Below are 16,653 nucleotides of genomic sequence, written 5' to 3' on the forward strand. Positions count from 1 at the left end.
ACATGTTTGTTATTAGAATAGATAGAATAATTTATATATCAGTGTAATATATAGATTAACATTTCCATCTCATTTGTTGCAAATCGCTTCACACCGCTTTAAGAAATCAGTCTAGGCAGCAGATTATACACAGAGACATCAATAATTTTGCGGCTTGTTGCTTAAACTTTGAAACACAGGCAATTCTCTACCTAAGCCATCAATGATAGTAATGGATTTCACTGCTTATGCCAGTGGCGCTTGACCCCAGTGGCGGTTTAATTGCACAGGGACAGTTAAGATTAAAAGCTATTGATAGCTTCCAAACCGGTCCTGTCAACCTGTCAAAAGAATTGCTAAATCCACAGCGGTGCATCTTTGTTTTGCTTTTACAGCGGAAGGGTGAGGGAGGAGGTCATGCCCAACTTTAAAACGACCTCCGCAGCATCTCATCTAGCAACACTCCCTCACTATCCCCTTTTCATATTTAGAGATGTCAACAGTTGACAGGCCCTGGAGAGACAGCTGGAGCCTGAGCATGCTCAGTAGACACCCGCTTTCTGTGCTTGCAGAGAGCTTCCCTTGGCACAGCAGCTAGCACTAGACCTGAAGGCAGCCGGCTTGTGCGCAGCTGCTGCTGCTTGCTGGAAAGCTGATCGCCGCCCAGCGCCCGGCTTTGGATCCTCAGCAGCAGCTGAGCAGCTAGGGGGTCCCGAGTATGCACCAGCTGAAGCTTGTGCAGGCTCCGTGCTTGCGGGTTCTCCTCCTTCTCCTCTGGTGCCCACGTGCCCGCAGTCCTTAAAACAGCTGCTGGGATGATGGAGCAGAAACGACAGGTTCCAGATCCCGACTAGCCAAACGGGTCAGGCAGGGACCGGCACAGAGAAGGGGTGTCGCGCCCGGAGTAAAGCGACTCTCGTGGAGCACTCATGGTCATGTTTTCTCATGTCCACATTTCCTCACTTCTTGGGACTCTGGCGTCCCCTGCTCAGGACCTGCGGAAGACGGTTACAACATTGGCTAGGCTGGTGCACTGCTTCCAGGGCCGGTAAGGAGAGCGAGCTTCTGCATGTTTTTGTTAACTTAGAGGGTCGACAGATCGCAGAGGGATTGTTAAAGAGCTTTTAACTACTGCTGGTATTCCCACGGCAGCGTTAGTAGTTTGTTCCTAATGGAGACTGGGGGAGCGATCTTTTCAGGATTAAATATATACATATGTTTAATCTGATGGAGATCAATCCCAGCATTCTTGTTCTTTTTGACATTGATCTCTTTGGATTCCACGCTTGGTAGAATTTTACCTTGAACCTGCCATTTAATTTTCTATTTGTGAGATCAGGTTAAAGGTAATTTATAATTTTTTAAAAATTAAGATTCCTGCCCTTTTTTTTAAGGAAAGGAATTTCATGCAATACAGGTAAACTGGTTAAAACAAAGCTAAACAAAAAGCTCCAAATAATTACCACTGCAGCCAAAAAGGGAACAGCTGATATTGAGATTCAACATTCACTTGCTCAGCACTGAACTAAAGCTGACTGTGTGCACACTGTGCTCATCTGATGTTTTTTATTGTCAGAAAGTGTCCAGGATTTATTTCTAAGAAATAAGCACATAACTTTGTGTTAAATTATCACTCATTCTGTGAATAGTGTGCAAAACTTTCTGCAGAGACATCAGCTGAAAAGCAGAGGGCCATTTTCCAAATGCAATTAGGTGTGTGTGTGTGTGTGTGTGTGTGTGGTGTGTGTGTGTGTGTGTGTGTGTGTGTGTGTGCTGGAAACTGTGGAATCAGATTTCCAGATGGCTCTTCATATAAAGAAAGCCAGAGAATGGTGGGCTTTTGAAACTTAAATCAAAAGCCTTTGAATAAAATTAAACACACATTTCCAAAGGAAAATGCATCCAAATGGCCATTTAATTGCAGCTACAACTTCCATTGCTATCCATTTGCCTGGATGTTTTAAAAGAAGGAAGCACTCTGCAAGCAAATGAAGTGGGAGGAGCTTTGTGAGTGGTACCTGATCTTCAGCAACCTGATCGTGGGGCAGGAGATGCCTTCTTCCTGTTTGACATTAGATGACTCTCGTTCTTACTTAAATGATAAGCATCAATAACTTACACAAAATAGTAGTTTATTTCTCTTAGATATCAAAGGATTGGAGTTTTTTTCCTGTCAAACCTAAAACAAAAAAGAAAAACTGTGGAAGATAAAGAGGAAGGAAGCATCATGGCTGCATGTGATGCTCAGTGGGTAATAGTTGGGGAAAAGTTGCACTTTGTGGGCAACATTTTTAATGTCTATGAAAATGCCAGCTGGGACTTAGGATGCATTCCTTTGTGGGCACACTCAACTGTAAACAAGTGACACTATCACTCCTGACACCATCCGCTGTTGCTCTAACACCTGCTTTATTATAGAATTAACGTTCCCCACCTACCCCCTAACACCCTCCCCCCCCCACCATAAGCACTTGCTGTTTTCCTCAACAGATCTATACAAGTTGTGAACATGGACCTGACACATGAAATTAAGGCCAGGAGGCAAGGCCAGGGAGGTGTGTCTCAGCCTTGAAGAAGGCCAATTAAGGATAATGATTGCAGCCAGTCAACACCTTGTAACAAAGCTGCTAGATAAAAAGGGACAAAAAGCACATATGAGCACATTGCCTCTAGGGAGGGGGCTGAAACTCCCTGTTTCTAGTTTGTTCTGAAGTATAAGACCCTAACTATTTAACTGAATTAAATAGTTTTATTGCACAAAAGAAAGACAGCTCTTTTTAGGTTGCTTTCCTTGGAGGGGAGCTATACTGCCCCTCCTCTTCCTCCTTCTCCTCCTCCTCCTCCTCATTATTATTATTATTATTATTATTATTATTATTATTATTATTATTATACACAGGTAATACCATTAACAACAGTCCCACTATGAGTTCTCTGCTTATCTGCAACCCTACAAAAGTCACTGGGAATCCCCCCTGACACCTGGCCTCTGACCTGCTCACACTGTAGCTCTCCAAGGTCTACTACATTCACAAATCTCTCTGTGCATTTCACATAAAAAGCCATGCCCTTTTCAGAAGGCCCCAATGACCTGATACCTTACTTGAGGAAATAACAACCACAAAATAAAAGGCCATCTCTCAGACCGTTGCCTTGACGAGTTCTTGCCCTCTCTATGGGGCAATGGCTTTTGGAACGTGTGTCTCTAAGTTCTTACTTAGCAGTAATTGTCGTGAGTGTTGTTTGACATGCAGTGTCCTGTTAAACTCTCTTGTAAGCAGTCCCCTAGAATATCTTCATCAAGAGGAAGAGGAAAACAATGGTTATTTGCATATTTGGATGTGTGGGATTGGCAATGATTCTGGCTCACCCTCTTCTCTTTCACTATCTTCTAATTATGACGCTGGAGGCAGAGACAAACTATGCAATGCAGGTCTCAGTGCTTCCCATTTTATTGATTTGATTTTATTGATTGTGTCAGGGTCGGGACATCTCCTCCTTTACTGAGTTCCAGCCTCACTAGGCACTGTAAGTGTATCTCCAGAGCCACGCAGGAGGGGGATGAGGTTTCCGACAGCGAGTTGAGCTGTGAAGCAGGGGCTGGAAATGGTGTGGATTTCATTTTCTCTTAGCAATTCACTAGGATGAGATGGATCTCCAGTCCTGACACCCTAAGAGCACGCTTTCCTGGCCCTTCATTGGAGTAGAGTCAAAATCAGGGAGCATAGTACCGGTAGGTTTTGTTTGCTTTGTCTTTGTTATAGAGGTGGTTTTGCTACATACAGTGGAGTTCATTGGAGGAGATCGTGGGGGCTATAATGGAGTCGATGCGTGTATCTGAAATAAGGAATGTTAGTAATGTGTGTAAGAAGGGCGAAGAGGTAAGGCCCACAGCGTACCTGACACAAAGATGTAGGATACCAGGCCAAACAGGGGCTACAAAAACTGAACTCTATTTCATTTTAAATTTAAAAAGAAATAGAAAATTTCATACCTGATTCCTGTATTTATATTTTCCATTCTCCTCCTCCCCACTGCAGCTCCTTATTGGACCCTCCACTCCCTTTCAAATTGGTTATCTTCTTTAATTATAGTATTACATGTGTGCTCACACACACACACACACACACACACACACACACACACACACTACAGCATCCATTTAGTGTTACTTGTATGCAAGTGTATGTACTTGGGATTGGATAAGCTATGAGGAAGCTTGACCCTGGGAGAAAAAATTTACAATCCCTCACTCAGCAGCTATTGATTGCCTATAGCTTGTCATCTATAAGAAGGACCTTGTGAATCTTCCCCCATTTATTCTAGCATGTCAATCGGTGACACCATAATGGAGGTCTTATTTAGGCAACCACATAGTTGAGATTTCATGGATGAGGCTTCCTCTTCATGTTGAGAAGAATAAATAAAATTTGCAGGGAAATGTATAGGACTGGGAGGTGTTATACTGAGTGAGATAACCCAGACCCATGGGTTTTAGTTCTATGTCTTTAGGTATGTAACCTGAAATAACCGAAGAAGCCAGGGAAGCAGGGAGGGATCATGGGGAGTGGGGAGGAGACTGGAGTTTGGAAGCACTGTGGAATTCACTAGAGTATTTCACATTTGATAGTGTGACTGCCGCATGAATGAATCATCCACAGTACGGGTGGGAGGGATGCTATGCCATCAAATCAATGCACGGTGGATATGCCATGTCTGGATTGTTGAGTTTTCAAGCTAGAGTTACTTTTCCTGGAATTTATTTTATGAAATAAGGCTGAATTTGGTTTGTCTCCAGACAATTCAATGTCCATGACAGAGCACAGTTTGTATTGGTAACCCACACTATTCCTCATATTGTATTCCCTGCCTCAATTAGGAGGTTTAACCATTGTTTTTGTTTTTGAGAATGGCTTTGAATTTGTGACCCTTGACTTCCAAGTGTTGAAATTCTGCGAGTACACCCGCCTGCGTAGCCAGGATTCTTACTTGCCTTTTCTTTTTTCATTTTCTTTTTCTTTTCCTTTCTTCTTCTTTTTATTTATTTATTTTTTTAATTCTGGAGACAGTGTTTCTCTGTGTAGCCCTAATAGTCCTGGAAAAAGCTCTGTAGCCCAGGCTGGTCTCGAACTCACAAGAGATCCACCTGCCATTTGACCTGCAAAGGACAAAACGCTGAATTGTAGTTGAAGTTTTGGACCTATAGCAGGGCAGAACTTAGTTAGGTGTGGAAAGCTAGGCAAAATGCTGGGAGAAAGAAGGGTGGAGGCAGATAGAACTTTAGTGGGTAAGTCGCAGCCACGTGGTGATACACAGATGAATAGAAATGGGTTAAATTAAGATGTAAGAGTTAGCCAATAAGAAGCTAGAGCTAATGGGCCAAACAGTTATTTAATTAATACAGTTTCTGTGTGATTATTTTGGGGCTAAACAGCTGGGAACCAACAAGCAGCCTCTCTTTACAACATGTGCTCACTTGTACAATAGTGTGATCAGTGTTAAAGCATTGTTTCTAAGTGCTTACTTAAAAGATTGTTTTCTCCTTAACTCCTTAACTCCAGCTTTGATGTTTGGTTCTATGCATGTGGATGCGCCTAACTGATGATAATTCTTGGAAAAGTGACAAACAACATTAAGTATGCTTTTCTTTAGAGTCTATCTTTAAGCAGCTCCCAGATTGGAGAAATTTTTCCTTACAAGAGGGTGCTCATTTCTTAGTATCTCTTCCCAGGCTGTTCTGCATCCTTTTCTTACACTTAGGAGTTGGATAAATTTTAGCCCTGGGGCCAAATCTGGCCTGATACCTGTTTTAGTAACTGAAAGGATTATCAGAACAAATGGCCTCCGCTCACTTCTAAATTGTACAGGATACATTTGAGTGTTTGTGACATATGACCTACACAGGAGAAATGCTGAGTTGTAGTTGAAGTTCATTGACCTTTGCTGAGACCTGAGGAAGGAGCTACAAGCTAAGGTCAGGGTAGCAACTGTGAGAACTGTGAGGACACTGTCAAAGTGGCAGCTGTTAGGCCTTTCATGGAGTAACAAATGCTAATGTTAATGTTGATTGTGAATACAGAAAAAAGCAGTAACAAGGTCTGATAGCTTTGTTTTAGTTATTATAATCTCCTAAGGGCTTGTAGCATCACCCCCTGTCCCCTAGAGCCCCAGGGGTCCATAAATTACCACACCTGGGTGATCTACTTTGCTTTAGGCCTCAGTTCTCAGCTGGCTCTGTTCTTAGGTGCCATTCTCCAAAGCATTAGTTTAGAACAGTAATTTGGAGCCCTAAGCTGTATTCCAGAATCACCTAGGGAGTTTAAAACTTGTTTTCTAAAATGATCTTAGGCCTCACCTCAGACTTTACAAATCTGAAGCTCAATGGGTGTCCTACATTTTAAAGAGAATGATCCAAAGGCAGTGGTCAGCAACCTTCCTAATTCTGTGGCTGTTTTATACAGTTCCTCATGCTGCAGTGACTCCCAACCATAAAATTAGTTTTGTTCCTACTTCTGTGATGTTCTGCTGTTATGAACATCATGTAAATATTTTTGGAAATAAAGGTTTGTCAAGCGGTCTCAACTAACAGGTTGAAAACTGCTATTTTGATGTGTGATGGGCTTGTTTTTTGAACTATCTTTTATGTAGGTTTGACTTTGGTGTATTTGAGATGTTTGACTGCAAGTTTGAAGCAACAGTTTGGTAGGGATTTCATTACATTATTCATTTAAAAAAAACTCTTCAAACTGGGGTTCTTTTTGTAGTGTGGCTGCTGGGTTTGTCAGCAGATTGCAATACAGTCATATTCTGAAAGCTATACCATGTTCAGCAACACAGTCTTTTCATTCCTCAGAGTGAATTTGAAAACCTATGTCTCAACAAGTAAGCCTGGCTGCAGTTCTGTGTGCAAAACTCCTTTTCCCCTTTTCTGGAAAGGGAATGAGACTTTCTCTTGAAGAGAGCATGAGTGGTTCACATTTGCTACTCTTACACAGGGTTCACAATGCCAATTGGCTTCTAGAAGAGGAAACGGCATCAGGGAAGTCTCTCTTGATTCTTCCTACACTGCTAATGGGAGAAACCACCTGCTCTTTACACTCTAGAGGCCCTGTGCTCTGAGTGTGCTCTTGTTCAGAGATTAGTTTCCAGCCTCCACAGGATCCACATACTCTACCACTCCCTGTTTGTTTCTTTTTTAAACTGATCTTTTAAAAAATGCCTTTGTCTTTATGCCCATGTATGTGGGATTCACATGTGTATGGGTGCATAAGTATACATGTGCACGCCAGCGGTGGATGCCGTGTTTTCTCCTTTCTAGGAATTTATCTTATTTTTAAAACAGCATCTTTTGATGAGCCTGGAGCTCACTGTTTTGGCTAGGTGGGCTGGTAGATAATCCCCTAGGATCTGTCTTTCCCGCACCTCACCCAGAAAGATGGCCAGTCTTTCAGTCTGTACATAGTTGCTGTGAATCCAAATTCAGGTACTCATCGCTTGTGAAGCACTTTTCCACTTGAGTCACCCCTCAGGCCTCCATTCCAATGTTTTGTTGTTGCTATTTGTAATTCTTTGAAACTGAGTGTTAAATCAGAATACAAATAAAGAAAACAACAGTGAAATAAGAAATATAGAAATACCAGTTCCTTGGTGCTTTAGCAGCCAGCATAGTATCCAACAAGTGTGAAACACACACAAAGCTCCCAAGTTCTGTGCATGAAGGGCCAGCACTTCTGACATATTTTTTTTTAAATATTTGCTCTTAAAAGTCTAGGAATAACTACTGAAACTTTGGTTTATAGATCACTGAATCCATACAACTAAATAGCTACCAACTCCCTGAGGTATGCAATTCTATACTATGCATCATGAGAGTTGATGTTTAGTATAGAAATATAAGCTTCACAAATGGCTGAACAAGAATAATTATCTATATATTGAAAGGGCTCATGTATTAAGATCATTTGAATTACTCAAATGTTGACCTGGATGATTTCAGTGAAAGTTTACATGTTTTCTTGGGCACTTTATTAAGATTAAAAAGAATGTTTGGAAGTTGTTGTTAAGGGAAGGCCTGCAATTCTTTTCTAGGGCATGGATGCCACTCATAGCTGCCTCCTTCTGCTCTACAAAGAGGGCTGTGGTAATAAGGGCAGTTGTTCATTTCCCAGCCACTCAGACTTCCGAAATAATCACACAGAAACTATATTATTTGAAAGACTCGCCTATTAGCTCTGGCTTCTTATTGGCTAACACTTATATCTTAATTTAACCCATTTCTAATAATCTGTGTATGGCCATGTTGCTGTGGCTTACTGGGTAAAGTTGTGTCCAGGGTCTGTCTCCATTCAGTTTAGTTTTCCCACATACCTATGTTCTGCCCTACTCTGCTATAGGCTCAAAGCAGTTCTTTATTAACCAATGGTGTTTACAGCATACAAAGGGGATTTCCACATCAGGGGTTTTTTTTCCCCCTAAGGTCTTTTTTTTTTATTGAGAAAAGGAAAAAAAAAAACAAGTTTCCGCCTCCTCCCAGCCTCCCATTTCCCTCCCCCTGCTCCCACCCTTCTCCCCTTCCTCCCACCCTTCTCCCCCTCCTCCCACCCTTCTCCCCATTCACCTACTCCTCTCCCCCTCCCTCTCCAGTCCAAAGAGCAGTCAGGGTTCCCTGCCCTGTGGAAAGTCCAAGGTCCTCCCCCCTCCGTCCATATCTAGGAAGGTGAACATCCAAACTGGCTAGACTCCCACAAAGCCAGCACATTAAGTAGGATCAAAACCCCGTGCCATTGTCCTTGGCTTCTCATCAGCCCTCATTGTTCGCCATATTCAGAGAGTCCGGTTTTATCCCATGCTTTTTCAGTCACAGTCCAGCTGGCCTTGGTGAGCTCCCAATAGATCAGCCCCACTGTCTCCGTGGGTGGGTGCACCCCTCGTAGTCCTGACTTCCTTGCTCCTGTTCTCCCTCCTTCTGCTCCTCATTGGGACCTTGGGAGCTCAGTTCAGTGCTCCAGTGTGGGTCTCTGTCTCTATCTCCATCCATCACCAGATGAAGGTTCTATGGTGATATGCAAGATATTCGTCAGTATTGCTATACCATAGGGTCATTTCAGGTTCCCTATCCTCAGCTGCCCAAGGAACTAACTGGGGACATCGCCTTGGGCTCCTGAGAGCCACTCTAGGTTCAAGTCTCTTGCCAACCCTAAGGTGGCTCCCTTAACTAAGAATTGTGCTTCTGTGCTCCCCTATCCAACCTTCCTTTATCCCAATAATCCTTTTTCCCCAAGTTCCCCCATTCTCCCCTTCCCCCTTTTCTCTCCCCATCTCCCCTTACCCCCATCCCACCTCACCCCCAAGCTCCCAATTTTTTCCCCGACAATTTTGTCTACTTCCCTTAGCCAAGAGGATAACTATATGTTTTTCCTTGGGTTCACCTTCTTACTTAGCTTCTTTAGGTTCACCAATTGTAGACTCCATGACCCTTATTTATGGCTAGAAACCAAATATGAGTGAGTACATCCCATGTTCATCTCTTTGGGTCTGGGTTACCTCACTCAGGATAGTGTTTTCTATTTCCATCCATTTGCATGCAAAATTCGAGAAGTCATTGTTTTTTACTGCAGCATAGTACTCTAATGTGTATATATTCCACACTTTCTTCATTCATTCTTCCATTGAAGGGCATCTAGGTTGTTTCCAGGTTCTGGCTATTACAAATAATACTGCTATGAACATAGTTGAACAAATGCTCTTGTCATATGCTAGGGCATCTCTTGGGTATATTCCCAGGAGTGGTATTGCTGGGTCCAGGGGTAGGTTGATCCCAAATTTCCTGAGAAACCGCCACACTGATTTCCAAAGTGGTTGTGCTAGAATGCATTCCCACCAGCAATGGATGAGGGTACCCCTTCCTCCACAGCCTCTCCAGCAAAGGTTATCATTGGAGTTTTTTATTTTAGCCATTCTGACAGGTGTAAGATGACATCTCAAAGTTGTTTTGATTTGCATTTCCCTGATCGCTGAGGAGGTTGAGCATGACCTTAAGTGTCTTTTGGCCATTTGAACTTCTTCTGTTGAGAATTCTCTGTTCAGTTCAGTGCCCCATTTTTTAATTGGTTTAATTAGCATTTTAAAGTCTAGTTTCCTGAGTTCTCTATATATTTTGGAGATCAGACCTTTGTCTGTTGCGGGGTTGGTGAAGATCTTCTCCCAGTCAGTGGGTTGCCTTTTTGTCTTAGTGACAGTGTCCTTTGCTTTACAGAAGCTTCTCAGTTTTAGTAGGTCCCATTTATTCAATGTTGCCCTTAATGTCTGTGCTTCTGGGGTTATACATAGGAAGCAATCTCCTGTGCCCACCTGTTGTAGGGTACTTCCCACTTTCTCTTCTATCAGGTTCAGTGTGGTTGGACTGATATTGAGGTCTTTGATCCATTTGGACTTGAGTTTTGTGCATGGTGATAGGTATGGGTCTATTTTCATTCTTCTACAGGGTGACATCCAGTTATGCCAGCACCCTTTGTTGAAAATGCTTTCTTTCTTCCATTGTATACTTTTAGCTTCTTTATCGAAAATGAGGTGATCATAGGTTTGTGGGTTAAAATTCGGGTCTTCTATACGATTCCATTGGTCGACTTCTCTGTTTTTATGCCAGTACCACACTGTTTTCATCACTGTAGCTCTGTAATAGAGTTTGAAGTCAGGGATGGTAATGCCTCCAAAAGATACTTTATTGTATAGGATTGTTTTGACTATCCTGGGTTTTTTGTTTTTTCTGATGGAGGAAGGTCATTGGCTAATAAAGGAACTGCCCTGGCACATTTTATTGGTTGAAAGATAGGTGGGAGGAGTAGGCAGAACAGGACGCTGGGAGGAAGAGGAAGTGAGCTCAGAGATTCCACAGCTCTCCTCTTGGGAGCAGACGCCTGAGAGAGACGCCATGCCCCGCTCCTGGGATGAAGCTCCGACCCAGGATGGACATAGGCTAGAATCTTCCCGGTAAGCGCACCTTGGGGTGCTACACACAGATGATTAGAAATGGGCTAAATTAATATGTGAGAATTAGCCTAGAAGGGAATGGGCCAAGCAGTGATTAAAAGGATAGATACAGTGTCTGTGTAATTATTTCGGGGCATAAGCTAGCCGGGCAGGCAGCTGGGGTGTTGGGGACGCAGCCCCGCCGCAGCCCCTTATTACTACATTTTTCCATATAAAGTTGATTATTATCCTCTCAAGATCTGTGAAGAATTTTGATGGGACCTTGGTGGGGATTGCATTGAATCTATAAATTGCCTTTGGTAGAATTGCCATTTTTACTATGTTGATCCTCCCAATCCAAGAGCAAGGGAGTTCCTTCCATTTTCTGGTATCTTCCTCAATTTCTTTCTTCAATGCCTTAACGTTCTTGTCAAATAGATCTTTCAGTTCCTTGGTTAGAGTTACCCCCAAGATATTTTATGCTGTTTGTGGCTATTGTGAAAGGTGATGCTTCTCTGATTTCCCTCTCTGCTTCCATATCCCTTGTGTATAAGAGGGCAACTGATTTTTTTGGAGTTGATCTTGTATCCTGCCACGTTACTAAAGGTGTTTATCAGCTGTAAAAGTTCTTTGGTGGAGTTTTGGGGGTCGCTTATGTACACTATCATATCATCTGCAAATAATGAAAGTTTAACTTCTTCCTTTCCAATTCGAATCCCCTTGATCCCCTTATGTTGTCTTATTGCTATTGCTAGAACTTCAAGCACTATATTGAAGAGGTATGGCAAGAGTGGACAGCCTTGTCGTGTTCCTGAGTTTAGTGGGATGGTTTTGAGTTTCTCTCCGTTTAATTTGATGTTAGCTGTCGGCTTGCTGTATATAGCTTTTATTATATTTAGGTATGACCCTTGTATCCCTAATCTCTCCAATACTTTTATCATAAAGGGATGTTGAATTTTGTCAAATGCTTTTTCAGCATCTAATGAAATGATCATATGGTTTTTTTTTCAGTTTATTTATATGATGGATTACATTTATAGATTTTCATATGTTGAACCAGCCCTGCATCTCTAGGATGAAGCCTACTTGATCATAATGGATAATTTTTCTAATGTGGTTCTTGGATTCCGTTTGCCAGTATTTTGTTGAGGATTTTTGCGTCAATGTTCATGAGTGAGATTGGCCTAAAATTCTCTTTCTTGGTTGAGTCTTTGTGCGGTTTTGGTATCAGAGTAACTGTAGCTTCATAAAAGGAATTTGGCAATGCCTCTTCTGTTTCTATATTGTGAAATACATTAAGGAGTATAGGTATTAGGTCTTCTTGGAAGTTCTGGTAGAATTCCGCATTGAAACCATCTGGTCCTGGGCTTTTTTTGGTAGGGAGGTTTTTGATAACCACTTCTAATTCTTCAGAACTAACAGGTCTATTTAGATTGTTCACCTGGTCCTGGTTTAACTTTGGTATATGGTATTTATCTAAAAAAGTGTCCATTTCCTTTTCATTTTCCAGTTTTTTGGCATACAGGCTTTTGCAGTAAGATCTAATGATTCTCTGAATTTCCTCTGTGTCTGTGGTTATGTCCCCCTTTTCATTTCTGATCTTATTAATTTGCAAATTCTCTCTCTGCCGTTTGATTAGTTTGGATAGGGGTTTATCAATCTTGTTGATTTTCTCCAGGAACCAGCTTTTTGTTTCATTGATTCTTTGGATTGTTTTCTGTGTTTCTATTTTGTTGATTTCAGCCCTCAGTTTGATTATTTCCAGTCTTCTACTCCTCCTAGGTGAGTCTGCTTCTTTTTTTTTCTAGAACTTTCAGGTGGGCTGTTAAGTCTCCAATGTGAGCTTTCTCTGTTTTCTTTAAGTGGGCACTTAGTGCTATGAATTTTCCTCTTAGGACTGCTTGCATAGTGTCCCATAAGTTTAAGTATGTTGTTTCTTTATTTTCATTGAATTCCAGGAAGACTTTAATTTATTTCTTTATTTCTTCCTTAATCCAGGTATGGTTCAGTAGTTGACTGTTCAGTTTCCATTAATTTGTAGGCTTTCTGGGGGTAGCATTCTTGTTGAATTCTAACTTTAATCCATGGTGATCTGATAAGACACAGGTGGTTACTAATACTTTTTTGTAATTGTGGATGTTTGCTTTGTTACCGACTATGTGGTCGATTTTCGAGAAGGTTTCATGAGCTGCAGAGAAGAAGGTATATTCTTTCCTTTTTGGGTGGAAAGTTCTATAGATGTCTGTTAAGTCCATTTGCTTCATTACCTCCATTAATCCTCTTATTTCTCTGTTAGGTTTCTGTCTGATTGACCTGTCCATTTGGTGAGAGAGGAGTGTTGAATTCTCCTACTATTAGTGTGTGCAGTTTGATGGCTGCCTTGAGTTTTAGCAATGTTTCTTTTATGTACGTGGGTGCTTTTATATTAGGGGCATAGATATTCAGGATTGAGACTTCATCCTGATGACCTGTTCCTGTTATGAGTATAAAATGCCCCTCTCCATATCTTCCTGTTTATTTAAGTTTGAAGTCAACTTTGTTAGAGATTAGTATGGTCACACCTGCTTGTTTCTTAGGTCCATTTGCTTGATAAGCCTTTTCCCAGCCCTTTACTCTGAGTAGGTCCCTGTCTTTGTGGTTGAGGTGTGTTTCTTGTAAACAGCAGAATGTTGGATCCTGTTTTCTTATCCAGTCTCTTAGCCTATACCTTTTTATAGGTGAGTTGAGTCCATTGACATTAAGTGATATTAATGACCAGTGGTTGTTAACTCCGGTCACTTTTTTAGTTGTAGAGTTTGTGTGTTTCCCTTCTTTGAGTTGTGTTGGTGAAGGGTCTCTAGATATCTGAGTTATTGTTTTCATTGTTGGACTCCTTGATTAGTGATTTTCCTTCTATTACTTTCTGTAAGTCTGGTTTTGTGGCTGCGTATTGTTTAAATTTGTTTTTATCCTGGAAAATTTTATTTTCTCCAATTATAGTGAACGAAAGCTTGGCTGGGTATAGTAGTCTGGGCTTGCACCCATGGTCTCTCAGTTTCTGCAGTACATCTATCCAGGACCTTCTGGCTTTCATGGTTTCCATGGAGAAGTCAGGTGTAAGTCTGATAGGTTTACCTTTATAAGTGACTTGGCCTTTTTCCTTTGCAACTCTTAATATTGTTTCCTTATTCTGTATGCGTTGTGTTTTGATTATTATATGGCGAGGGGATATTTTTTTTTTTGATCCAGCCTATTCGGTGTTCTGTATGCTTCTTGAACCTTCATAGGTATATCTTTCTTTAGGTTGGGAAAGTTTTCTTCTATAATTTTATTAAATATATTTTCTGTACCATTGAGTTGTACTTCTTCTCCTTCTTCTACTCCTATTATTCTTAGGTTTGGTCTTTTTATTGTGTCCCAGATTTCCTGAATGTTTTGTGATGAAAGTTTGTTGGACTTGCTGTTTTCTTTGATCAGTGTGTTTATTTTCTCTATGGTATCTTCAGAATCTGAGATTCTTTCTTCTAACTCTTGTATTCTGTTGGTTATGCTTGTTTTTGTAGACTCTGTTTTCTTAAATTTTCCATGTCTTGCCGGCCCTCTGTTTGTGTTTTCTTCCTTGCCTCCATTTCAGCTTTCAAGTCTTGAACTGTTTCCATTATCTGTTTGATTATTTTTCCTTTGTTTCCTAGGGTATCATTCACTGATTTATTCAATTCTTCAAACTTTCTGTTATATTTCTCATCCATTTTTATAAGGGTGTTCTTTACATGCTGTTTAAGGGTGTCGATCACTTTCATGAAGTCAATCTTTTCTACTTCTTCTTGATTAAGGTGTTCATGTCCTCCCGTTGTGAGGTCGCTGGTTTCTGGTGGCTTCATGTTGCTTTTCAGATTGTTGGGTGAATTCTTGCATTGGCATCTGCCCATCTCTTCCTCCAAATGCTCCCCTATGGATCTTCTTTTACCGGATCAGGTCTCCTTGCCTACTGATGTACCTTCCCAGTGATGGCTCTCCCCAGTGATGGCTCTCCTGGTGCCGATATCAGATCTCTGTGCCCAATGATGGCTCTCCCCAATGCTGGCTCTCCTGGCACCGAGATCAGGTCTCCGTGATGGTTGGGTGGCTCGTAAACAAAGCGCCTACCTTGCTTGGTGGAGGCAGGCTATAGAAACAAAGTAACTCCCGCCCGCTTGGTTGCCCTGAGGATTCGGACCCAGCGCCCAGACAGGCTGAGCTGGGTGATGTTATGTGCCCAAAGAGGGCAGGGGGGCCGAAGTGGGGAGGGTTCTGGATGCAAGCTGGGTGGGATAGGAAGAAAGAGGCAGTATGCAGGGAGTAGAGGCCCTGCAGAGAGCCCAAGAAAGATAGGGGGTTGAGGAACTTCTGAGTTCCCTGTCCCGGGATGGCGCCGCGGGGTCAGAAACTCACCCCAATGTTGGCTCTCCTGGTGCCGAGAGATCAGGTCTCCGTGCTGGTTGGGTAGCTCATAAACAAAGTGCCTACCTTGCTTGGTGCAGGCAGGCTATAGAAACAAAGGAACTCCTGCCCGCTTGGTTGACCTGAGGATTCGGACCCAGTGCCCAGACAGGCTGGGCTGGGTGATGTTATGTGCCCAAGGAGGGCAGGGGGGCCGAAGTGGGGAGGGTTCTGGATGCAAGCTGGGTGGGATAGGAAGAAAGAGGCAGTATGCAGGGAGTAGAGGCCCTGCAGAGAGCCCAAGAAGGATAGGGGGTTGAGAAACTTCTGAGTTCCCTGTCCCGGGCAGGCCCCCTAAGGTCTTTCTTAGGGGAGGGGACTTAGAACATTTCTATGTGCTTTCAGTTAGTCTCATTCTCATGAATTATAGAAATTCACCTGCCTCAGCCCATCTAGCTGGGACTTAGAGACACACCAATGCACTTACTTCTTCAGCTCAAGTCTTCTAGGAAGCTGTAGTCCCCAGAGCAATCACAGAGCAAGAGAGAATGTTAGCTCACTGTTGTTACTCTTAATGTGGCTGCAGGGTTTTGTTGTTATTACTGTTCTTGTTTGTATGGGCATTGGTTATGTTCTGTTTTTGTTTTGGGACATAGCACTATGTAGCCTTGGCTTGTTGGGAACTAGTTATGTAGATCAGGCTATACTTATAGAGGTCCACCTACCATTGCCTCTCAAGTGCCAAGATTAAAGGCGTGTACCCGCATGTGAAGCTATGTTGGTACAATTTTAAGAGCACTCATCTAGAAGTACAAGATACAGTGAATTATTCAACTGGAAGAACTGATTAAAATGTTTCCTAGAATTAATATGAGATCATTAGTATATTATGATTAAATCATCTCTATTTGGGGCTGGAGAGATGGCTGAGTGGTTAAGAGCATTGCCCGCTCTCCCAAAGGTCCTGAGTTCAATTCCCAGCAACCACATGGTGGCTCACAACCATGTTATGAGGTCTGGTGCCCTCTTCTGGTCTGCAGGCATACACATAGACAGAACATTGTATACATAATAAATAAATATTTAAAAAAATCATCGCTATTTGCCTGTTATAATAGTCACGTTTCTGATTGAAGAAATTATAGATCCCTTTTATAGGCTAGGCCAATGCCACAGGCGTAGGTCCGAGGATCCCCTTTGTTGAGAGAACCACACTGCAACTCTTGTTTTTTGCTCTACTCACGGCAGGTATTTTAGGGCATTGAGCTTCTTTGTGAATGGACTTTTATTTAGGCGTAGGTGCAGTCT

At 42.2% G+C, this 16,653-nt stretch overlaps 1 protein-coding gene across 1 annotated transcript in view; it reads left to right on the forward strand.

Moving 5' to 3' along the window:
- Nucleotides 1-615: 615 nt before the first annotated feature.
- Nucleotides 616-16,653, forward strand: part of Arhgap18 (Rho GTPase activating protein 18) — a 221,717-nt gene continuing 205,679 nt past the window's right edge. Inside the window, exon 1 of the mRNA XM_041654683.1 lies at nucleotides 616-1,027. Within this exon, the coding sequence (XP_041510617.1) occupies nucleotides 909-1,027 (119 nt within the window). The 5' untranslated portion in view covers nucleotides 616-908. The remainder of the gene's footprint in view (nucleotides 1,028-16,653) is intronic.

Source organism: Microtus oregoni, unplaced genomic scaffold (genome assembly GCF_018167655.1).
Source record: "Microtus oregoni isolate MIOR12 unplaced genomic scaffold, Mior012 000006F_ref0000085, whole genome shotgun sequence".
In the NCBI taxonomy this organism is placed as follows: domain Eukaryota; kingdom Metazoa; phylum Chordata; class Mammalia; order Rodentia; family Cricetidae; genus Microtus; species Microtus oregoni.